Source organism: Juglans microcarpa x Juglans regia, chromosome 7D, assembly GCF_004785595.1.
Source record: "Juglans microcarpa x Juglans regia isolate MS1-56 chromosome 7D, Jm3101_v1.0, whole genome shotgun sequence".
NCBI classification, from domain to species: Eukaryota; Viridiplantae; Streptophyta; class Magnoliopsida; order Fagales; family Juglandaceae; genus Juglans; species Juglans microcarpa x Juglans regia.
The window spans coordinates 6,995,114-7,014,019 of NC_054606.1; the positions used below are offsets into that span (position 1 = coordinate 6,995,114).

Here is an 18,906-nt window from a genome sequence, read left to right on the forward strand (position 1 = left end):
GTAAACATTAATCCTTTTTTATATTTGGTGAAAATAAAGTAAAGAAGAAAGTATAGATTTATGAATGGATATGTATGTATTACTATGAATAATATAATAAAATATTAATATTGGATATAGTAATAGGATGTTAAAGTATCGGCAAAGAGAAGTAGGATCTATCAAATAAAAATAAATTTTTATATAAAATTTTGATTTATTCACTTTTTAAAAAATAATATTCAAGAGTTGTATGTCTTAATTATCATAAAATTATTAATTGTTGTAATTATTTTACTCTGATAAACAGTAATTTTACTGTAACCGTATATATCCGTGCGTACTGATATTTGCATAAAAAAAACTTCCTTTTTGAAAAAAAATTTATATACAACAAGTTCACGAATATTGTAGTTCTTCTTCTTCTTTATCTTCGACAACAATGAAAACTAACCCAAAATGCAACGCTCTATGGTCTATAAGAGCACCAGTGGTGAGATGGTTATAGATAAAATTTGGCCAAAATTTAATGAAGTTGTATAAATTTTATCTACATGAAATTCAATAAAATCTACAGTATTTTTAACCAACACCGAAGTCATGACCAAATTTGACTAGCCCAAGTTACTAGCTAAATTATATTTTAGATATAAAATATTCATTTCCAATACATTTTCATCGCGTGGCAAATAAAAACTGCATAAAAATCCACACCATTCCAAAAAAAAATGTCGACTTCTCCCGTACAAGTGTTTCCACTGTAGGGTGTAAAACTTCACACCATTTTTAAAGAGTCCACAAACAAGTGTTACCACTGTAGGATGTAAAAATTTGCAAGTGAACATAATAAGAATCGAACCACAAATACAATTAAAATTAAAAAAATAAAAATATCGAAATTAATATTTCAATAGAATAATGATAGATTTAGAAAGTTTATTATATAGTGTTGTTGAAAAGTAACTAGCTAAATTTATAAAAATAGATTTGTTAGTTAAAATTTGGCGAAACTTTAGCTAGGTACTTTTAGTGCTCTAATCACTGCTGCCTACCATATGCTCGATGAGATGTCCAAGAGAGATGGAGGAAGATCCACCATCGATCGCAGCCTTTCTTGCCATCTCTCCAATCTCCTTCACTTTATTCCTAACCTCATTATCACCGTCCATTACGCGTCTTATACCTCTCTCAATCTCATCAGACATCACCAGATCAGCACCAATCCTGTAGTCCAACCTCATCTCCACCGCCAATCCCAACTCCCTCACCATCCAAAATGCATTGAACTGCTGCTCTGCATATAAAGGCCATGTTACAATAGGCACGCCATGCCACAAGCTCTCCAATATTGAGTTCCATCCGCAGTGGGATACAAACCCTCCTATTGCTTTGTGGGCTAGGATCTCCACCTGGGGAACCCACCCATAACATATCATCCCTTTTCCATTAATACGTTCCAAGAAACCTTTCGGCATGGTGTCCTTTAAAGGGGCTGACCGTAATGCCCACAAGAACCGATGCCCACTTCTCTCCAGCCCAAGAGCTATCTCATTCACTTGTGTTCTACCAAAGCTTCCCATGCTTCCAAAGCATAGAAACACGACGGATGATGGAGGCTGATCATCAAGCCATTTCATGATGTTGTCACGATGAGCCTGATCCAAACCGGGGTCTGGCCCCTTGAGGTCGAGCACTGGTCCAACTGCGTACACAGGAGGGGTTTGGCCATCGGAAAACGAGTCTAGAGCACGTTGCTCCATCTCTGTGAACGTATTTACTATGATTCCCTTGGTTTCTCTGAACTTTGTAGCAAGCTTAATGAAAGTGCTGTAGCCACCATCCCTGTTGAACAGAGATGAGGGCAGAACACCTGGAGGTACTGCATTGACAAAGCCCGGGATTGACAATTCAGGATCCGAGTCAGTAAACTCGGTGCTGATTTGGTTATGGCGAGCTGGGAGGTGGAGCATAAAACCAAGAAATCCCGCATTGAAGGTTAAGAACAAGTAAGAAGGGAGCCCGAGCTCCTTGCCCACATCTATCATGGACAGGCAGAAAAAATCAAGAACCAACGCCGCAACTCGAGCTGAATCCGAGTTTGAGCTGGAAGATATAATCTTTCTGACTGTATCCTTGATATTGGGTACGTGATTTTCTACGAAGGCATAAATAAAGTTTTCCGGCGAGTTCAATAGCTCTGATGGAGGTGGGTCTACTCGGGGGAGATATACGAGTTGGATTCGAGGCTGAGAATCAGCGATTGATCTGGTGTATAATTCTGCAAGGGGAGAGGAGGGGGACTTCATGTAAACGATCGTGATCAAAATTCGATCATCACGATCAATCAGGCGGTTTGCGAATTCGAGGGTCGACACCAGGTGACTGACTCCAGGTGCTGGGATGAAGATGAGTTGTTCTTGCCTCATCTTAGATCGTTGACCATTCTTGTTCCTTGTACCAACTCCCCAGGAGGCTGTCTGGTTGAGACTATTTCCTTACCCTCATATTGGTTGTGTTCCAACTTCCCGGAACTTTGATGCGATATTTCCGCTCATCCAGAGAAAAAAGTTCACCATGAGATGCGAATAAGCTGTAGTTTTTTTAGACAGGAGACAACAAAGCACACCGGCCTTCAACGCATTCCAAATTTCGTGATGAAAGGAGTAGTGGGGGTAGGAGAAAAGAAAGCAGACTTGCTTCGCATGCCAAATTAATTAATTAATACATTCGAAATGGTTGGAGCTATTACTACTTTTTTATTTCTATTTTATGGGAAGCTTCTAAAATATGGTTGTACACTTGTACTTAATAAACAGATGCTGAAAATGGTATCTTCCATCCTCTACCACATATTTCCGGGTCATGCCCCCTAATTCCTACACCTCCTTCCTCGCGTTACAACCAACATCCATAATTCCATTACACATCTCGATGCTCTGTGGATCTCCGGCATCATATGACACCACCATCCCTATAATCCAATCCCGTCTCTGCTGATATTAAACGAGTAAAACAGAGGCTCAACCTAATATTGCACACAGAACGTTTGATGCAAAGTCATAAAAAGAGAGCTATTGAAAAGAAACTCTGCTTCTCATTACGTAAATATATTTCTCATTTTATTTGTTGTCTGTTCACTGCTATTTATACACATAATGCATTGTCAGACTTAGTACATCAAGATAGGACAAATAGTACATTCAGTTATTGCAGACTCATTTTTCCTCTTGTGCGTGGTGCACTCCTGCAGAGGAATATTTTCTAGTTGAGCCAGCCTCTGGCAGACGCAGTGGAACGCTTGCCTCAATAGCTATTACCAATTCCCTCAGTCTCAAGCGCATTGAGTGGTTGTTTACCGCATATATAGTTGTTACCATGAGTAGATTATATATACCACAAGCTCGTGAAGTTGTGGGGTTCCCCTCAGTGAGATCACCGGTGCTCCAAATCCTTCTACACTCGTACCATTCCTCTTTGATTCATCCCAAGAATCCTTATTACAATATGTCCTGCTGATTGTTGTGATCACTGTGCAATGGCTCATTTTTTGTGGTCACATGGATACTGTGATCCATGCCTACTCTGCTCAATCGCAAGCACCACCGGGCACCAGGGAAGAAGGATGTAGCCATTTCATTAAGTTTTCACTCTGCCAAGTCCAGACTGGGGTGAGGCTGAATCTTAAGGTCAATAATTGATCCAACCGTGTAGAAGGGAGGGTTTTGGCCATAAAAAAATTGGTGCCACCATAAGAATTCAAATAATTAAACATATTCACTACGATCCCCTTGGTTGGACAAACTCAAGAAAAAGGCATAACAATATCCTTATCAAACACAGTGAATACCAAGTGATGTAAGGCTTCCAATGCCTCGAGTCTGTCTTCTTGTGTTCACGATGTTCTGTGTCTCCCAAGACCAGAACAATCAAAGGGTGTGCTGCTAGAAAAGGAGCCACAAAAGGAAGCAGTCAATGCGAACCACTTGCTTGCCAACTTATATTTATTACTCTTTTTTTTTTTAATAACAATTTAACTAAAAGTTTGCCATTTTCTCCAATGATGATGATCCCCCACAGCTTCTGCATATCCATGGAGTCACTGGTCTTTCTTTCTATCAACTACACGGGAAGCTTGCTCTACATATCATGGGGCAGTTATGGAAGTGAAGGCTAGTTGGACCTGGCTTAGGAAATCCTGTGTCTCAACTAGATACACCTTTCAAAACTTGAAAGAACCAAGCGGTAATTGAGAACATGGATAAGAACAAGAACGCCATCCTGATCAACAGTTAGAGAAGACTTTTGTGCAAGCATTGGTCAATAGTTAGCAAAGAGCAGTGTGCAAACCAAGATTCACTAGTGTAAAATGGGCTCAGAAACTAGAAAGACATTAGATACAACCATTTGCATGATGGAAACCTAATTGGAACATCAGCCGGGCTAGAGAACATGCAGACTATAGGCTTTGATCTGCAAGGAATTCACCCTCTGAGTCGAAGTCAAATACGGTTAAGTTTTTCTAAGCCAACCACCTCCAGCTGTTTTCCAAGGTAGACCATTGTTTTCTCTAGCACACTCCTAAAACTACTAATTCAGAGTGATGTAAAAAATGTGTTCAGTATCACATATAAATACGGGAAAAACAAATGGATCGCACAGTATGAAATTAAATCAAGAAAAAAAGAAACAGTCGAGTGTATGCTTTTCACAACAGAAGCAACAAGAGTTCAGTGGTCACTGTCGAAAATTAATGATGCTGCAAACTGAGAGAATAGGTGAGACAGCAAGAACTGTTGTACAGAACCAAATTACCAGATAAAATGAGCCACGAGATATGATTCACAACTAAGGTTGTTTTGACTTTCATAGAAAATGAGTGGATATGTAAGCGTGCACATAAGGGCAGGATTTAGTTCTCCATCTACAAACATGATCATCTGACATGACAAACTAATATTTGTTACAAGCTCAAGAGAAAGGAAAGAGTTCGATTCACAAACCCACCATTATCATGTATTAAACACAAAGTGTGGCACAAAAATTTGAAAATCATGTCCGGAATCACATAATACTTAAATTATTAGAAGTAGATGACCCCTAAACACATCCTGATACCAGATTTCTTTTAGCTTTAGAATATGGAGATTCAGCTCCAATAAATTTATCTAGCCTCAAGCGAAGTCAATGACATCGGAGCATTCAATCTTTACTCCTTGGAGTATAGTTTGATCTCACTGGAAGAGCTAAATTGCTAATACTGGGTATCTCCCCAAGCAAAAGTAACTTGAAACGAAGGGAGATGGTTTGATGAACATGCGCATGAAGAAATTCACAAAGACCGATCTTTGAATCCTCTATCCAAGCACTTACAAATTCAGCAAAACGAACCTGCAAAGCTCTTCCTCCTTAGTCAATTAAGCCATCAATTACGAAGAACAGAATCTCGAAATCCAATTCATGACAAGAAATAGATCTTTCGGTTTTTCAAGGAAAAAATAGTAAGTCACTATTTCGCAATGATCTCCATTCAAATTCAAGCGATAATCATAAATCAGCCCCAATTACTAAAATTCTTGAATTGCAATTATTATGTACTAAACATGAAAATTTTTACGAATTTCAACCCAAAAAACAAATCCAAACACATAAACAACGCAATTAACAAATAACAACTCCGTCTGATGATAATTAGAAAACTAGAGGGAGATCCTCAAAATCATTAGCTTTTTACTGTATCGAAGTACACCGTCTCACAAACAAGAAAGCATCTTTAACAGATTATACACAAATTGACAACCAAACGAAACCGCACCTCTCAGTGTACAAACAAGAGAGAAAAACCCATTTCCAAGCGAATCGAGATCAGCTTCTGCTAACGTAATCGACGATCTCGGAATCGGTAACTGATCGCGAGTGCTGCACGATGGAACGACCGATCGAGTTGATCCACTCCTCCTTCTCCTTCTCGGAGTCGGCGACGAAGTACATGGTGTCCTGGTTAGAGGAAAGCTCAAATGCGCAGGGCTTGTGGAGGACGTCCTCGGCGCCCTTGACAGTGAGGCAGGTGCCTACGGGGACGACACCACGCGGGGTGGAGAATCGGGTGATGTGGGAGTCCTTGAACCAAAGGAGCTTGCCCTGTTTGAGGACGAACCAGCGGCGGCGCCAGGTCTTGATGTACTCACCTTGCTTGGTGAGCCAGCCGGCGCGCTCGGGGTTAGACCAGAACTCGACGCCGCTGTAGTCCTCCGGACTAGGGTCTTGTCCCGTCGCCGCTCGCCAGAGATTCTCCATTTTCTTCTGCGTCTTCTACACCTCAACGAAACTAATAAATTCTGAGAGTTATCGGTTTGGTTTGGAATTGTCAACTGAATTTGTTGGGAAGGGGCTTGACCTTTGGCCAGCTTCCGTTTTGTGTCCTAAATCCCAATAATAAACAGTCAGTTGCACTGTCATGCTACGACGTCGTTTACCTCATTTCATTATTTCTCATTTTTTCGTCGTTGTAATTTGTAAAGAGTTTTTCTTTCACTTTTATGTGTATTTTACGTCTCTCTAACTCTAAATTCTAAAATATAGATAATTTTTTTTTTTTAAAAAAATTCTGAATCCTATATAAACCCCTTTTGGTTTCTCGTGTCCTATTCTTGTCTCGGCGCCACTCCAATCATAAAGCAAATTCCGGTAACTTTTCTACAAGGCCCTTTGTCAGGTGAGCCTTAGGGTGGTTTGGCTAGGATATATGTTACGAAATGAGATAGAAATAAAAGAGAATGGTGCTATATATATATCATTCTCGTACTATATATTACAAGTAATTTTTTATTTATTTATTTTATTAAATATGTAGTGTATAAATAATAAGTAAAATAACTTAATTAGTTTGATAAGAATAAAATAAAATAAAAATAAAAATAAGTATAATATACGGTTTACAAAAATGATGAATAGCAAAGTTATATATATAATATAGCAAGAAAACATTAAATGAAAGTAAAAGTATAAAAAAAAAAAGGAAGATGAGTGGGTGGGAATAATCGGTACCATCGATGCAGTTCTCCAATCGCGGAGACCCAACGCTATAGTTGGATGACACCCTCTCTCATTTGAATGTTAAGATGATATAAATCGGTAAATAATAATAAAAGAGAGAAATGTTATGAAATTTTAGGAAATAAGAGAGAAAGTTAAATAAAAAATTATAAAGTTAAAATATTGTTAGTATATAATTTTTTTAATATTATTTTTATTTTAAAATTTGAAAAAATTTAATTATTTTTTTATGTTTTGTTTGAAAATTAAAAAAAAATTGTAATGATTATGTAAAGATTAAATGAAAAAGTTGAATATTTAAAATTAAAAAGTATTTATATTTGAGTGATGCTTGTATGTTAAGATGAGACAGATTTTTCTCAACATCTAAACCAGCCTGAGCAGTGGTACTTTGCGAGGGTAGTGTTTGAAGTATTCGTCCATAACTAGTTTAATAAAATTGACTTAAAATAAGTGAGGCAATAGTTTATATGGTTCGACATTAAAAATTATATTAAGAGGTCTTGAATATCAAATATCTTGCCTAAGAGTTTGGTATGGTTAGGTTCTTCAAATGAAAAACCTCAATTCAAAATTCTCAACACCATTGTATGAAAAAAAAAAAATATCAAATCTACTATAAATATAGTCGAATAAGCTCACATTCTTCTTTAAGATTTGATCGGTTACAATGGCTTGAAATATTGGAGAGATCGGAGATGACCTCTCCCGCCCACTCCACTTCTTTTTCCCAAGTAAAAAAGCCCACATTCTCTTGGTCATAGCTCTACCGCAATGATCCTAACGGTTACAAATTAAAAAATTAGAAACAAATAAAATCAAAAGAGCCTGAATCCTATATTACTTTGACCAAAAATCAAGGGAAAAAAAGAGTCATGAAATGGATAAAATATCTCGAGCCCAAATGCACTAGGTCCAATCCACCACAAGAGGCATCAGGGTGCTACAGGAAGAGAGAGTAAAGGAAGTGAAGAGACTACGACAGATAAAAGAAAACAAAATTGTCATAGGGGAGTGACGGAAATGAGGGAAAAAGAGAGAGAATGTAAAGGCATACAAGATAGAAAATGTTTGAATAAATTATGTATTGATTCAATATTGAGCTTGTAGTTTACAGCAGTATATATAAAAACAATTGTAACGGATTTCCTAAATATTTGCAACACGTCTATACAGCTATACAATTATATTTAAATATTAGCAAGAATCTCGTGGGGATAATTGTTGTGTTATCTTCGGTTACATGTAGGTATAGCAGATTTGATTTCCTAGTCTTCGGCAGGATTTTTATTGGAATGATTCTTTTGATCTTCAGAAGTGATTTCAAATCACTTGATCTTCTACACGCCCCCTCAATCTGAAGGGGAGATCACAAACATTTAGATTGTTCTTGACATCTACAAATTTCTTTGGTGATAGGGGCTTTGTGAGTGCATTTGCGAGCTGGTCGCGACTTGAAATGAACTAAACTTTCAATTGTTTTTTATTAACTTGATCTCGAACAAAGTGAAAGTCGATCTCTATGTGTTTTGTTCTGGCATGGATTACCGGATTTGATGTAAGATATGTAGCACCAATGTTGTCGCGCCAAAGAGTAGGTGGTTGCTAAAGTGAAATTCACAGCTCATGTAAAATTGATTTTATCCACATTAGCTCAGCTTCCATGTTTGCTAAAGTTTTGTATTCAGCCTCAGTGCTGCTACGTGTTACTATTGGTTGTTACTTACAGTTCCATGAGATCAAATTTGGTCCTTGAAAAATGCAACGAACTCCTACTGATCTTCTGTCATCGCGGTTTGCTGCCCAGTCCGAGTCGGAGAAAGCTTGAAGATCAAGATTTGTAGTTTTTGAAATTAACAAGCTTGTTCAAATAATATATTTGAGATAGCGAAGTATTCGCTTGACAGCTTGACAATGTGTTTCAAGAGGATTATGCATAAACTTACTAACTTTGTGGACTGCAAAGGCGAGGTCAAGCCTTGTAAAAGCAAGATATTGCATACTTCCAACCATGTTTTTGTAAAGATTTGCATCAGCACATGGTTTGCCATCTGAGGCAGTAAGAGTGCAAGTTGAAGCCATCGGACTAGAGCATGGTTTGCTTGATCCATGTTGCTCTTTTTGAGCAAATCAACTATGTATTTCATTTGTGTGAGATAGATACCTTCTTGGCATCTGAGAGTTTCAGAAAGTAATTAAGCAGCCCCAATTCTTTGACAACAAAGTCTATCTTCAAGCTTTGAATGACTTGATTGATAACGGCTGAACTCGATCCAGTTATTAATGTATCATTGACATAAGTTAATACATAAACAGTGGTAGTTTTTGTTTTAAAAATGAACAATGATGTATCAGCTTTGCTTTCATGAAAATGTAGTGATTTGAGCTTGTCTGAGAGTTTAGAAAACCAAGCTCTTGGAGCTTTCCGTAATCCATACAATAATTTATGTAACTTACAGACATGGTTTGGAAATTGAGGATGAATAAAACCTTGTGGTTGTGTCATGAAGACTTCCTCGTGTAGATCACCGTGCAAAAATGCATTTTGCACATCAATTTGTTGTTAGGCCGGTCCTGAGTGACCGCAATTGAAAGAACCAATCTAATTGTAGCATGCTTGATAATTCGACTAAAGGTTTCTGAAAAACCAATACCTTTTGTTGGTGAAAACCTTTGGCAACTAGTCGAGCTTTGTGACGCTCTATAGTCTCATCAGCTTTCCTTTTGATTTGGTAAACCCACCAACAATCAACAATATTTGCATTTGGTGATTTTGGAACCAAGGACCAAGTTTCATTTTGAAGCAATGCATTGAATTCTTTGTTCATGGCTTCTCTCCAATAATTTGATTTGGATGCTTCTGTAAAGTAGGTTGGTTTTGTGGCTGTGGAACTTTTGGCCAGCAATGCTCAAGGTAGAGGATGTCAAATATAGTCATCAAAGTGCTTGTGAGGTTTGTGAATATTGTTCTTGGATCTTGTTTTCATCGGATGGTGATTGGAGATAGCAGGCACATCGGATGGTGAAGATGTTCTGTTTTGTGGCAGATCCAAGACCAAGTCAGTATGGTGCGGTGGAGCCATGGCCTCTTGAATGGTGATTGCTTCAGCTGGACCTGTAGGAAGAGACAAACAAGGTGCATAAACATTTCTAATAGGACAATGGTTAGATTGGAAATCACTAGAATTGAGAGAAGGGGAGATATTGATGTTATGAGGCATTGGAACAGAATGATGTTAAGAGAGTGGAGAAACGTTTTCTTTTGTGTAAGGGAGAGATTCTCATAAAAAATTACATGCCTTGAGACATAGATTTTACCAGTAGATAAATTAAGACATTTGTAACCTTGATGACCAAGACTATAGCCAATGAAGAGACATGTTTTGGACCGAAAGTTCAGCTTGTTTGAATTATAAAAGCGTAGATTAGGCCAACATGCACAACTAAAAACACGCATAAAGGAAAAATCTGGAACGCGATTATAAAGAATTTCAAATAGAGATTTTTGATTTAAAACGGGTGTTGGTAGCCTGTTTATGATGAAGGTTGCGGTTTGAAAAGCTTCTTCCCAGTAAAGTATGGGTAAATATGAGTGTGCTAACATGTTGAGGCCAACCTCGACAATATGATTGTGTTTGCGCTCGATGGAACCATTTTACTGATGAGTGTAAGGGCATGTTAGTCTATGATTTATTCCGATTTGTTAAAAATAATTGTGGAGCTGTTGAAACTCACCTCCCTAATCAGATTGGACAAATTTAATTTTGCGTTCAAAATGTTTTTCAACATACGCTTAAAATTTACAAAAATATAGATTCAATATCAAATTTGAGTTTCATTGGAAATAACCACACAAACTTGGAATAATCATCAATAAAGCTAACATAATATTTAGCACCATTAGTAGAAACAACAGATGCTGGCCCTCATACATCAGTAAAAATTAAATCAAGAGGATAAGAAGAAACAGTAGAAAATGATTTAAAAGGTAAGTCATGACTTTTTGCCATTTGACATTCGGGGCAAACTTAGTGCTTTTTATTGGACTCGACTGAAATATTGATGAATGAGAGGACTTTGTTAACTACTGGTGTGGATGCATGTCCAAGACGACGATGCCAATCACGATGAGAAACATGAACGGTAGAGAAAACTTGCGGACAATGAGACTGATATGTGAATTGGTAGAGTCCATTAATGAGATGACCTTGATGATGGACCTTTCCCGAGTAATTCTTTACAAGAAAGAATTTGTCATGAAACTCAAAATAGACATGATTATCAATACAAAACTTTTGGACAGATAACAAGTTCTAATGAATTTCAGGAACTAGAAGCACTTGATTAAGAACAAAGGTAGAATTGGACGTAGAAATTTTAGAGGAACCAGTTTTTGAGATTTGCAAACCTTGGCCATTGCCTACTTGAACCTGATCTGTACCCTGATAGTCATCATTTCAAAGGTTCAGATTGTTGAGATCATTAGCGATGTGATGCGTGACACCAATGTCAGCATGCCATTCGGTGTCCCAAGTGCCAGTAGCAAACATAGATTGTTTATTTTCTGGTTTTGGATCCCGGTAAGACAGATCAAACTGAAAATAGCATTTCCGAGTTGAGTGTCCTGGTTTATTACAAACCTGACATATTACTGAATTGTGATCAATATTACATGTGGTATTGTTGTAACCATCACGATTGGAATGACCCTGTCCCCTAGAGCCACCTTTGCCACGATTTTGGGATGGATTGTATTGTCGTTGGGCAACGTTGACAGGGGTAGGTTGAGCGGGAGAAGACATCTGGTGGCGAGAAAGTCTGGCTTTCGTGGTGAGCAAAAGTGAGTAAATTTCCTCCATTTTGACCTTGTCAGTGCGAGCCAAGATTGAGGCAACAAAGCTGTCATATTCGTGGCCTAATCTTGCAAGAACATAAGTGATGACATCTTCACAACTCATAGGTTGTCCTGCAACAGCTAATTCATCAGTGAGTTTCTTAATAAAGAGAAAATATTTTGTGGCAAACTTGCTGCCTTTTGTTGTTGTTGCTAGTTGGGTTCGGATCTGCATAGTTCGTGCATGATCGAGATGAAAAGTTTTCATCCAAAGCATGCCACACAACAGACGAAGTAGTGTGATTTACTACTTGAGCAAGCACTCCTTCAGTTAGAGATGACATGAGGGTACTAAAGAAAAGATTATCTTGGCACAGCCAATAAGAGTAGATAAGATTGGGTGTTTCGGAGATGACATAAGTTTCTAGATGGGAAACAGAGACAAATTTAGGAGGAGGTTTGGGAATGGTACCATCAAGATATCCAAAAAGGTGCTGAGCAAGAAAATATGGCACCATTTGTGCCTTCCAAAGAATGTAATTATCGGAGCTAAATTTGACAGTTACTATATTGGATAAGTAAGAACAGAGGGAGATTGAGAGCGTTGAATATTAATGGTGGTAGAGGAATTAGAAGAAGAGGAAGACATGACTTGTAGACGTTGGTCTTTTGATGGCTAATCTGATACCATGTAAAAGGAATACAAAATAGAAAGTGTTTGAATGAATTATGTATTGATTCAATATTGAGCTTATAGTTTACAACAGTATATATAAGAACAATTGTAACGGATTTTCTAAATATTTGCAACACGTCTATACAACAATACAATTATCTTTAAATATCAACAAGAATCTCGTGGGGATAATTGTTGTGTTATCTTCGATTACATGCAGGCATAGCAGACTTGATTTCCTAGTCCTCGGCAGGATCTTTATTGGAATGATTCTCTTGATCTTCAGAAATGATTTCAGATGAAATCACTTGATCTTCTCCAGAGAATGGTGTTCAAGCACGCAAAGTGGACAATGAAGTGACATAAAGCTAATTTCTTGACCAACCATTGATAGGGGCTTGATAGAAGGGATCTTAGATCAGATACAATCGGGTACTTCTTCTAGGCGACTTGAGGCGAGAGCTTATTCAATCTCCTGATGGAAGCTCTAGTTTTTTTTTTTTTTTTTTTCCTCCAAGTAGCAGGGGTCACCAACCCCATTTGTACAGTGAGCTATTAAAGACCTTAAAATACTATAAAATACTCCAATTTATACTGGATTTGCCCCTCAAATGACCTATGGACGAAGCTCTGTACCAAACCACGTAAATCTGTGTATCTCATTCTCCATTTATATTTGTTGTGTTTATTTTTATTTACCGAAATGGATGTACGTATGGACGCTATAGTGCCTCTCCAAACTGCGATCCAGAGCTCAAATGATACTGACTAAGGCCCAAACCGTCACCGTGAGTCGGAGATGATTTTTCTACCGTTCCAGCCTGTTGCCTACAAAACAGGTCTTAACATGTCAGTATGAAGATAGTTTGCAAAGCAACCCATATAAATAGTTTGTTGTTAGATAAAACTCATAGCACCAGCAAAAAAAAAAAAGGTGCAATAGGATAAGAGGTATGTTTCAACATGGAGATTAGATTCAAAGGATGTTTTGAATCGAGGTTAATTCATGATATATTAATTTGTTTTCCATCCTAAACTTTGAAACAAGTTATACTATAAGTTCTTATATTTTTCTGGCAAAAATTATACTGTAACATGAATCCAAAGTATCACATTATGGAAGATAATCCATCCAAACTCTTGAGAACACGAAAAGGAAAATAGGAGATGAAAATTATTTTGGAAATGAACAAACCATGGCGTCATTTTAAAGCCAAATGTGCGAGGCTAAGAGTGTGTGTGGATGTTGAAGTGAGTTGAGTTGAGTTGAGTTGTGATGATAAAATATTGTTAGAATATTATTTTTTAATATTATTATTATTTTGAAATTTGAAAAAGTTGAATTGTTTATTATATTTTGTATTGGGATTTGAAAAAATTGTAATGATGAGTTGAGATGAGTTGATGTGAGTTTGGTAACGAAACACACCCTAAGTATTTGGATTTTTCATATTTTTTTCCTGTAATTTTGGTAGTAATATTATTAAAAACAACATTTGCTTCAGTTGCAGGGTTATCAACATCTGACATAAAATTGTATTGCATCTATTGTTGTAACAATGTAGTCATTGGTCGGAGGCAAATCGTTCTTTGCTCCCCGAGTCTTGGATATAAGAGCACTAGTAGTAGATTCAACAATTCACTTACCGCTGGCCGGCGCTGTCTGCTGCCCTCCCGCACAAGAAGAAAAGGTGAAGAAAAATACCACAAACTCCTGCGCAAGAAGAGAAAGACGAAGCAGCTTTGGTTGAACAAAACCCTATTGCCACCGAAGGAAAAATTGAACGCAGCTGCAACCGCCAATGCCGTCGACTCCTAGATTCGGAACATTTATTTGCCATCCCTTTTCGGTAAAGCCTTCTGTTATAGTCTCCTCTTTTCTTTTCTAGCTTTGAAAATTTTCCAAAATTTCAACATTTTCCTTTTAACTAGTATTAGTGATTGTTCTTGGTCTCTCAGTCTCTACCTCACATTCTCTGCCGTACTCTCGGCTTTACATTATCATTATTCCCACATTTTTTTCTCTCTCTCTCTCTCTCTCTCTCTCTCTCTCTCTCTCTCTCCCTCTCTCCAACTGAGTTTAGTGCTTTATCTCATATATAATTATGTCATAAGAAGCTCATTTTGCACTTTCACAATGATTATTCCACTGGGTTCTATTTCCATCATTTATGGATCGACCGACTATCAATTCCAGGAAAGTATATTCCACTGGGTTCTGTTAAACTGCTCGTAGATCAAATGTCTTTTGCTCTTCAGACTTGTTGAGATGTCTTTGAAGCAGGTCTAGTAAGCTCAAGTAGATTCTTTTGTTTGTTTTTTCTTCCCTAGTCTTTCAGTGAAACCACGAAAATGCTACTGTCGTTGATAAGAAAGTCCTTGGTGTTCATAAATGATTTATGTATGCAGATTTAAGCTCAATGCAAGAAAGCCTACCAACTGTACGTTAAAATTACAACCTTTGCCAATTGTAGAGTTTGTTGCAATCACAAAAATATTTAAATTACAATTAGAATTAAAATAAATAAAAATATCAAAATCAGTATTTTAATAAAATAGTGATAAATTTAAAGAGACTGTTATTTAATAATGTTGAAAAGTAACTAGTTAAATTTATAAAAGTAAATTTTCTAACTAAATTTATAAAAATGAATTTTCTAGCCAAAATTTGACCAAACTTTGTTTAAGCCCACTACTAATGCTCTAAAGGCTCTTAATTTTTTCATTCCATTCGCTCCTCCCAAAAGGACTGTTAGCGCATGTTTACTTCGCTTTTCTAGGCATGGCAATATGAAAATGCCAGTGGTAGCTGGAACCTAAGAACGCAACCAAGAAAATGAGATCAGTAAACAGGAAGATAAAATCATAAAACCATCCTAAAACTCATCAATGCAGATAATGCACATAATGCATGCAGATAACAAGGTTTCGGCCTCCAATTACACCTTATTCACAAGAATTGGTACACATTTACAATTTTCTAATGGTATGTCTCTGTCTAGAGCATTTTCCATCCACCAAGAAATTATCAAACCTTTTTCTGCTTAAGCAACACATGCTTTTGCTAAGACAGTCGGCGTCGTTGGCGACAAAGGCTTTTGTGTTGTACAAGTGAATATCAATCGTCTTCATTAATTTCTGGTGAAAGTTTCATTACACTTTACATCATCTTGAATAGGTATTATGTCTGTTATGCAGGCAAGGGGCGGTTACTCAGCTTTTTAGTTATCTCTGCCGTATATTTACCCTGGTAAAAGGCCTGCTGGAGTTCTAGCTCGGTAGGTTGTCGAGATCCATCTCCTGCGTAAGTTCCAGCACCATAAGAAGAGCCACCTTTCACCTCATTCATCTCAAACATGCCACTCCCAAACGTGTAGCCAAGAGGAACGTATATCATACCATGATGTGCTAACTGTGTTATAGCTGTGAGTCTGCAAGTGACAAATGCAGAGAAAGAATGAATACCAAAAAATGAGCACATAAATGTATTCCTTGACAAAGGGCAAAAAGTGGGAGAAACCAAATGATGTTTAGGACTAAACAAACTCCATTAGTATACAACCACGATGCTGTTGATGTGAACTCATCCTCTATTAAGGAAGATTGCAACAATCATGCCAACAAAAATGCATCAAGATCAAATCAGCCAAGTCAAAAGAATCAAGCTCAAATATAGCATTTTAGCCGTTTCCATTTACTGTAAATATTTTCATTTATTATAAATTCATTCTCGCATAACTCTGGTTTCCGTATATATGTAGTTATCAAAAACAGCTCCTGCACTTGTATATATTTGATTCAGAAGTCAATGAAATTTGTGTGGAAACTGTGTGATTTAAAATTTTATATCCTCCACCTCATATCTATTTATTAAACCATGCCCAGACTGCTGGCAACATTTGTTTAAGATGGATATCAACAAGTTTTTCCAGCAATTGGATTATATTTCATGGATGGTGTTAAAGGAGGAAAAAAAATCATGAAGACATTCCTTTACAAGACTTTTAAGGTTATATAGGCACGGCTTAGTTGAAGTGTCAGAAGTAAAAGCAGAAGGAACTCACGCAGTAAGTTCCTGGCCACCCCCATGAAAACCAGTGCTCCAGAAGATTCCGGCAGGTTTGCCAGCAAGTGCTTGGGATGCCCATAGCTCATCAGTGGCATCGAAGAAGGCCTTAAACTGGGCTGCCATCACGCCAAAACGAGAAGGAAACCCAAAAATTAAACCATCAGCTTCCAAAAGTTGATCTGGCCTGATCTCTGCTACATCATTCGCTTTTGAAGGGGCCTTCATCTTTTGCAGTATGGTGTTGGAAAGTGTCTCAGGTACCTGCACCATACCAATCAATTCAAACAAAGATTGGAGCCAAATAAATATAAGCTCACTTCCTATTTAAAGTTTCCCATTATCCTTTTGATAATCTTGCATTCTCATCTATAAATATTTTACCTGCCAAAGTGTTGCTTCAACACCTTGAACTGCATTAGCTCCTCGCTGCACTTCCCTTGCCATTATCTCCACATGTCCATGTAGGGAGTAATATCTGGAAAAAAATAGCACCCCCAATTATTTTTCAAGGGAGAAACCATCTTCTGAATCCAGAATTATTTATATGCACATTTTGTGGTTAGGGGTGTTGTTTGGGGTTGTGGTGGAAGGGGGGGGACGTGGCGGCGGCGGCGGCGGCGAGAGAGAGAAGAAGAAGGAGAAGAAGAAGAAGAAAGGGGGGAGGGAGTGTGATATACTTACACTATATAGACCTTGGTGGTAGCCATAGCAGCAGCCTAGAATCAGACTTTTATCCCAATTTACAGGCACTAATGCATGTTCCTTCTACAGCCTCTTCTTGCATGAACACAACACCGAATCACCATATATAATGCATATCTTAGCAAGCTGAAAAATACCTTTTAAGATAAAATGGGACTTCATTATTTGACTAGAACATTTGATCTCTCACAGACCAACATGCAACTAAGATGACCAACTAAAGTACAATTCTTTTAAGGTCCTGAAGAGGGTTATGTAGAATGAGTTTACATAATATCACTAATGAAGTGAACCTAAGTCACCTCTCGAAAGTGATTATCTTTAAACATCAAGTATCTGCTCCTGATCATCCTCAAGTAACATAACAAAGGTAATTGTTATACTAAAAAAATGGGAAGAAGTCAATAGGGTATTTGGCCAATACAGATGGTACAGATTTACAATCGACCTATTTATAGTTCATACAATCAGCAATATGCTTAAAGCACAAGGTTCACAATCACTTTGGGGATGGGAGTGGGTGGCAACCCTTTCAAATGGAAACAGAATCTACCAATGGAGGTAAATAAATTGCAAACTTGTTCTTTGAAAAACTCAAATTTCATCAATTCACAAGATAACAGCAATAGTCTGATATTGGAAAGTAGTTCGATATTGAGGACAAATGCTTAGAGTCAAAATCTCACTCTTGTGACCAAATGCTTTCGGATAATTGCGGGTATATATATATATCGACAGATCTACTCTCCAAAGTACCCAGAAAACCAAATGCCATTCAAAGCAGAAATCAAGTCATACATATATTGCCTAAACTTTAGTATAAAGTAGAAATTCTACATAAGGGATTCTGACCCACCACAAAGAAATGTCTAAAACGAATGGCTGCACCCACTTAAAGCTATCTTCGGCTGTAACTCCATTTTCATTATTTTATTCTTCAAAACTGTTCCGAAAGGAAAATTAAACCTTGAAAAAGCATATGTAAAGCCAGCGGAAGCCGCTGTATCCAACATAATCAGCCCACAACAGACTAAGAAATTCATATCGACCAAACCAAACCATGTCATTATACTGTTCAAAAGGTACTTTCTGAGTTCATTCGGCCGCACAAACAAACCATAAAAAGCATTTCATAAAACAAATAAAGCGAAACAAAGGGCGCAAGAGAAGAAGAAGAAAGAAGACGATAAGCTAACCTCTGTGAATGGAACCGGAGCTGGTGACAACGCAGAAGATAGAAGAAATCGATGATAAAGGGTTAGGCGTCGGAGAAGTTGGGTGTTCCAAGAAAGAGTTTCGTGCCAGATAACAACACACCCGATGTGGCAGAGAGTTATCTATATAGAATAGTAATATCATCTTAAGGCTCGTTTGTTTCATAAACGAGGTGAGATGAGATTAAATTTAAAAGATTAAATAAAATATTATTAAAATATATTTTTTAATATTATTTTTATTTAAAAATTTAAAAAAATTAAATTATTTATTTTATTTTGTATAAAAATTTAAAAAAATTATAATGATAAAATGAAATGAAATAAGATAAAATGATATTTTTAATAAATGAGGCCTTAATTTTTATCGTCTTAGGTA

At 37.3% G+C, this 18,906-nt stretch overlaps 3 protein-coding genes and 1 non-coding gene across 7 annotated transcripts; 1 reads left to right on the top strand and 3 right to left on the bottom strand.

The window, feature by feature from the left end:
* Nucleotides 1-836: 836 nt before the first annotated feature.
* LOC121239049 (UDP-glycosyltransferase 71K1-like) lies at nt 837-2,915 on the bottom strand. Its single transcript, XM_041136165.1, has one exon. The coding sequence runs from the start codon at nt 2,403-2,405 to the stop codon at nt 1,014-1,016; it is 1,392 nt and encodes a 463-aa protein (XP_040992099.1). The 5' UTR covers nt 2,406-2,915; the 3' UTR covers nt 837-1,013.
* A 2,743-nt stretch (nt 2,916-5,658) lies between these two features.
* LOC121239050 (pleckstrin homology domain-containing protein 1-like) lies at nt 5,659-6,390 on the bottom strand. The gene has a single exon (XM_041136166.1). The coding sequence runs from the start codon at nt 6,271-6,273 to the stop codon at nt 5,842-5,844; it is 432 nt and encodes a 143-aa protein (XP_040992100.1). The 5' UTR covers nt 6,274-6,390; the 3' UTR covers nt 5,659-5,841.
* Nucleotides 6,391-14,741: 8,351 nt separating this feature from the next.
* On the top strand, nt 14,742-14,848 carry LOC121240153. Its single transcript, XR_005935478.1, has one exon. It is a non-coding gene; the product is annotated as a small nucleolar RNA snoR77 (small nucleolar RNA).
* A 552-nt stretch (nt 14,849-15,400) lies between these two features.
* LOC121239052 (probable NAD(P)H dehydrogenase (quinone) FQR1-like 3) lies at nt 15,401-18,634 on the bottom strand. Of its 4 annotated transcripts, XM_041136171.1 has the most exons (6): nt 18,510-18,634; nt 18,170-18,256; nt 17,293-17,385; nt 16,993-17,086; nt 16,607-16,872; nt 15,401-15,973 (listed from the first exon to the last, which is right to left on the bottom strand). In XM_041136171.1, the coding sequence occupies exons 3-6, from the start codon at nt 17,316-17,318 to the stop codon at nt 15,733-15,735; spliced, it is 627 nt and encodes a 208-aa protein (XP_040992105.1). In that variant the 5' UTR covers nt 17,319-17,385; nt 18,170-18,256; nt 18,510-18,634; the 3' UTR covers nt 15,401-15,732. The 4 variants fall into 4 exon arrangements, with proteins under 4 accessions (XP_040992105.1, XP_040992104.1, XP_040992103.1 ...); XM_041136170.1 differs by lacking the exon at nt 18,170-18,256; XM_041136169.1 differs by lacking the exon at nt 18,170-18,256 and having other exon boundaries at nt 17,293-17,450.
* Nucleotides 18,635-18,906: the final 272 nt, after the last annotated feature.